Below are 5,426 nucleotides of genomic sequence, written 5' to 3'. Positions count from 1 at the left end.
CCCCCCCCCCTAACCTTGAATAGCTTCAGGATGTACCGCGTGCCTGTCTCGTTCCAGGCTGGGTCCTGCCCCTCCATGGCCTCCGCCCGCCCCGTCACTTGGGCGAGTTTCAGGGACAGACGGAACAAACGCCCTGACTCGTACTCGTGGGAGAGGTGTCCTTCCAGGTCGTCCGCGGCGGCGTACTGCCGGTCCAGCTCGTCCAGGGCATACCGAGACAGGAGGGGCACGAGCTCAAAGACGCTCAGTAAGCCGGGCTTGCTGCAGAGCTGCAGGCTCAAGGCATGGAGCTCCGGAGAGTACTGTTGCCGTACTTGCGCGAGGGCGGCCCCGAGGCTCTGGGGGGTAGGCAGCGTGCGGGTTGCCAGGGTCAAGATCAGTCGACCGAGCATGGCCAGGTCCTCGGTTTGGAGCTCGGCCAACGTCTTGCGGGTCTCGCTTTCCAACACGTCCACCACCCCCGCGCACCCCAGGCGGAGACGCGCCCCCGTGGTGACCAGGACGTGGTTCGGGTGGAGCATGCGGCAGGCAGCCTGGGCGGCATGCACGGCCCGAATGGCGGAGACCAGCTGGGTCACGAAAGACCAGAGAAGTTTCTCGGGAAGGCGGGAAGGGCGGGCGCCGGAGTGCCCGCGGGAGGAGTCGACGTAGCGTTGGGTGACGCTTTGCGCCCCTGGATGATACTCGTGCAAGAAAAAGAGGGCGTTTCCGTGCTGAATAAAGACCTTGCTCAGCTGGATGATGTTGGGATGTTGGATCCGGCGCCAAGTCTCCAGCGCCCCCGCCACGATCTTGGGGGTGGAGCGCACGGAATCGAAGCGACGGAGGGCGTAGACCCGACCGTCTTCGTGAGAGAGGACTTTGTACGTGACGCTGGGGTAGCCAAAGGCCCCCGCCGTTCCCCTAGCTTTTTGGGCGTCGTCCAGGGGGTAGGCGTGGTGGAAGCCTGGGGGAATCTCCTTGTAGCGGGGGTCGTCTGGAGGGAGACTCCGGCCCTTGTCCAGGTCCTTCAAGAGGAAGAACTGCCGCAACTGCTCGGGCACCCCCATGCGCTGCAAGGTCATGCGAGGGGGGGCCGGGAGAGAACTCCCACCAAAGGACCAGTCGAAGATCTCGTCCCCGTAATGATGGAGGGGGTTGACTAGGGAATCACCGAGGTCGTCTTCCTCCGCCTCTCCCCCATAGGGTAGCCCCGCGGTCGCGCCGCCCCCACCGCGGCTACCACCGGGTTCAAACGGCATGGCTTGGGTGTTGAGGCCGTCCACGGAGGCGGAAGAAGACACCCGGAGGATCTCTAAGTCGCCGGCGCTGCTCCTGCTTCTCCCAATGCCTCCCCCCCCGCCCCCGGGCACGAAGGGTACGGCCCCCATGTCCAGCCTATTTGAGGCAGCACTTGGCTCGAAGGACATGGCTGTGGACCTCAAATTGCCGAAACTAGCTTGAGCGGGTAGAGAGGGACTGGCGTTGGCCCCAAGAGCGGGGCTCTCTGTTGACGCTTTGGGGACAAAGTGAGGCGCGTTCACCGCATACCGTAGGACCGAGGGAGGCTGTCTGTCTTCACTTTGTTGTTGTGACTGTCCATGCTGAGCCTGCTGCCCTTGAAAGGAGTAAGATGAGGACAGTGAGAGACCAGGCGTGGAGATGGTGGGCCGGGAGGGTACGGCGGAAGGAGTAGGAGGTGGTTGATCTTGGCGCCCTCCTACATCGACTCCAGGAAGGCCCACTGGCGGGCGTTGCTCTGCGGTAGCAGGTCCATGTCCAGATATTGACTCATAGTTTTGCTGCTGCAGTTGCCAGGGGTTTCGGGGAGGCAAAGAAGGGCCACTCTGCTCCTGCTCTTGTTCTCTTCCAGGCGGCTGAAATGCACGGCCGGGAAGCATTTAATGTTTGATCTTATTCTTATACGGAGAAAAAACAGATGCTACCGACGACGCATACGTCTCAAAGACTTTGACGTGTTTTTCTGTTGGAGAAAAAACCAAAGCGGGAAGGTAAAATTTGTTGCCTGTCTGTCGGTCAACGCAAGCATCCCGAACATGGTGATGATGCATGTCTGCGGTCACGAACGCTCTTGTTGAAGTATTCCTATCCCCTTCGGCCCCTTTCACATGATAGTACCTCCTTTCAAAAAGCACTTATGCCGATGCTCACGCTTTTACAGCCTCATGGCCAAAAGCACTCCCCGGCTAAGTGGTAGCAATATTGCCTGCTTCAGCAGCCGGGCTGTGGAAATGTGATGAATTACATACCCACGCGTCATGTCAGGTAGGCAAGGCTACTTCCTTATGATGGTTTACGTACCCAAACGTCATCGGTTCCTTTGAGGGTCCCAAGCGGGAAAAAAAATGACCTTTCGGGCGGCTTTACGAGGCCTATACTGGGCCCTGAAGACGTTGGCGGAATCTCAATTGAAGCTGGAGGGCATGAGTCAATGTAAGTCGAAAGGGTATCCTGTATTTACCAATTGTTTTCTTCCCTTCCCCCCTCATCTATCCTCTCGGTTCTCATACCGCTGCATTCTTTCTCTTTCACACGGCTTAAAGTTTTTAGCAGTTAAGATCAGTAGAAAGTGATAGTGGTAGCAACCAAGGCTAGCTCGAGCGTCATGCATGCATTTCACCAATTCGATGGCGAAATTTGCGGTGGGAGTGGCCTGGATAACAGTGAAGAAAAAGTGCGTACTACCCCTCACATGGGCTCCTGAAACGAACCCAAAGATCACGTGGCTTCCTCTCGCTACGTTCCCAGTTCCTTCAACTCGTTTTCGTGAACGCAAGGCAATGGGCCGACCGTATATTTTCAATGCAGAAGTATTATTTATGCGCAAAATATAGTTTGATGTCCTTTTGGGACACGGTGTGATTTGGGAGAAGGCTTGTCGGTGGTGAATACTTCTTCCCCTCACCCCCGTACCCCCCGGCTTTTCGTACCCCCCGGCTTTTCTCTTCTCATAAGACAGCATTAAAAAGGTTGGATTTTTGCACAACCTTTATGATTTTTGCATTAGTTTAAAACAGTATGGATAGCTACGATATTCTCGAAAGGCTCGGGGAGGGAAGTTATGCGACGTGCTGGAAAGGCCAGCACAAGATCACAGGAGAGGTAAGATGGGCGGCGACAACGAGGCACGTTGCCTCTATATATCATGTCAGCTCGATTATAAAAAGTCCCTGCGAAATGGCGCTTTACCTTTCCTATTAAGTTTAACTATCATTCAGCTCCTTCGTGTCCGAAAACGATGTTATGGCCTGTGAATCTGACGTGTCAAAAATACAACCCGGCTTACCTCACACAGATGGTGACAATTAAACGCTTGAAAAAAAAGTACACGACATGGCAACAGTGCCTTAAATTGCCGGAGGTCAAAGCCTTGCGATGTCTTCCACCGCATCCAAATATCACTCACTTGAAAGACTTGATCTATGATTGCCACGGCACCGTCTTCCTCCTTTTTGACTATATGAATGGAGGAAACCTTTATGAAAGCATGATTCGAGATAACATATGGCTAAGTAAGGATAGATCTGAGAAGAAAGTGGTGATACGGACCGTCATGCGCCAATTACTCCAGGCGCTCGCCTGTGTACATGAAAGAGGGCTCATCCACAGGGACATCAAGCCCGAGAACCTACTCTTGCACAGGACTGGAAGAGAAGGGGCGGAAGTAGAAAAACGAGTCCTCGAGATGAAAGGGAAGGAGGGCCGAGCGAACGAGACAGGAGCATGGTCAAAAACTGATAACTTGTCGACATTGTCGAAAAGCCATTCGCCTCCTCCTCATCGGGGCAACACCCTCGCGTGTGCGAAGGATGGGGGCACGAGCACCGATGACGAAAGCGCCGAATCTTTCCGCATAAAACTTGCCGACTTCGGCCTCGCCCGCTCCTCTCGTTCTGGGTCCTTTGCCCCGCTGACCACCTACATTGGCACCCGTTGGTACCGCGCTCCTGAGATCATCCGTCACTCCTCCAGTTACGGCTGGCCGGTCGACATATGGGCCATGGGCTGCGTATTTTACGAGCTGTTGACCCTCCAACCGCTTTTTCCTGGTGATTCGGAGGCAGAGACTCTGGCGATGGTGGAGAACGTGTTGGGCTCGGCGAGCACGGAGGGCTGGGGGCGAGAAGGGAAGCTACAGGGGAGGGCCGAGGGCCTTGCCAGACTCTTGCCCCTTTGGGTGGAACCCGAAGCTGCTGACCTTCTAAAATCCTTGCTGAGGTTGAAACCTCAGCAGAGGCCCACAGCGGAGCAAGCCCTGAAGCATCCGTATTTCAGGGGAAAGAAGTGGAGCGTGGAGGAGAGGCAGGCGGCAAACGGGGCATCCTGTGTGCCGCCCTCTCATCGACCGGAGTGCACGATCACGGCAACCTATAATGATGGACGCTTCGAGGGCCAGGTGGGGCAGGAAAGATGCGTGGGCCCCGGGATGTTGCGGGTCGAAACGCGAGGGCTGGTAGGCAAAGAGAGAATGAGGTGGGAGAGGAGGGAGGAGGAGGAGGAGAGAAGCCTGAGGTCGCTCGAGGGGACACTTGACACGCATGAAAATCAAGGAGAAGAACAAGTGGTGAAGACAAAAGATGGGGAGGAGGCAGGAATGAATGTGACGGGGGAGGAGGAGGAGGAGGAAGTGGAGGAAGAGGATGACGTCATGGACCTCCGTGTACTTCTTGACGAGCGTTTGGAAAGGCATGCGGCGAAGAGGAGGACTTGGAAAGGACAAGGAAAGAGCAAGTTGTCTTTCCTGAAGGACTTTGAAAGCATGGGTTATAAAAAAGGGCGGCACAGGGGCCACGCAGAGGACGGGAGAGACGGAGCAGAGGCGGAGGAGGAAGACAGGGAGGGGCCAAGCCGCGACACGAAAGAAGCGTATGAACAAACGTTCAGCGGCGAAAAGTATCACAATAGGGAGGAAACGCCTTCCGCACCTGCCCGCATGATCGAAGGACTGAGGCGGCCCTGGAAGGGACCTCGTGCCACGGAGGGTGTACCCGGGTTGCATGCACACCGCTGCCGGCGCGACGAAGCAATGACCACCCGCCCGCCCTTCGCGTGGTCCCCTGGGCGAGAGCTGGGCTCTGCAGGTTGGGGCTGGCAACCGCAGCGTCCCCCCTCGGCCAAGAACTTCGTGGAGTCCTGGTGCGGCGAGAGTGGAGGGGGGAGGGATCGCTCGGACCGCTCCCCGGCCCTGTCGACACCTTCCTACTCCCCTCCCTTCCTCTCACCCTGCCTTCCACCCTTCTCCTTGGCTACCTCGCACATGCCTTCTCTCAACACCCTCCCGGAGCGGCACGATCATCGTGCCCGTCGTCAAGCCGCTGGGCTCGATTCCTTACGGTCCATGCTCTTCCCGCCCCCCGTCCTCTCTCTTCGCTCCCTGGGGCCACTCGGCAGTCCTTCCCAAGCTCCAGCTCTGCATTCTTTCCCTT

General features: G+C 56.9%; 1 protein-coding gene across 1 annotated transcript in view; it reads right to left on the bottom strand.

The window, feature by feature from the left end:
- The window catches only part of PAN3 (PAB-dependent poly(A)-specific ribonuclease subunit 3), a gene marked incomplete at its 3' end in the record, with an annotated part of 1,944 nt that extends 47 nt beyond the window's left edge, over window positions 1-1,897 (bottom strand). Inside the window, exon 1 of the mRNA XM_005854711.1 lies at window positions 15-1,897. Within this exon, the coding sequence (XP_005854773.1) occupies window positions 15-1,880 (1,866 nt within the window). The 5' untranslated portion in view covers window positions 1,881-1,897. The remainder of the gene's footprint in view (window positions 1-14) is intronic.
- Between the last annotated feature and the right edge of the window lie 3,529 nt (window positions 1,898-5,426).

The sequence above is a fragment of the Nannochloropsis gaditana genome, assembly GCF_000240725.1.
Source record: "Nannochloropsis gaditana CCMP526 unplaced genomic scaffold scaffold413, whole genome shotgun sequence".
Lineage (NCBI taxonomy): Eukaryota > Eustigmatophyceae > Eustigmatales > Monodopsidaceae > Microchloropsis > Microchloropsis gaditana.
The sequence above is the reverse complement of the archived record's forward strand: the minus strand, read 5'-3'. Positions and strand labels throughout refer to the sequence as shown.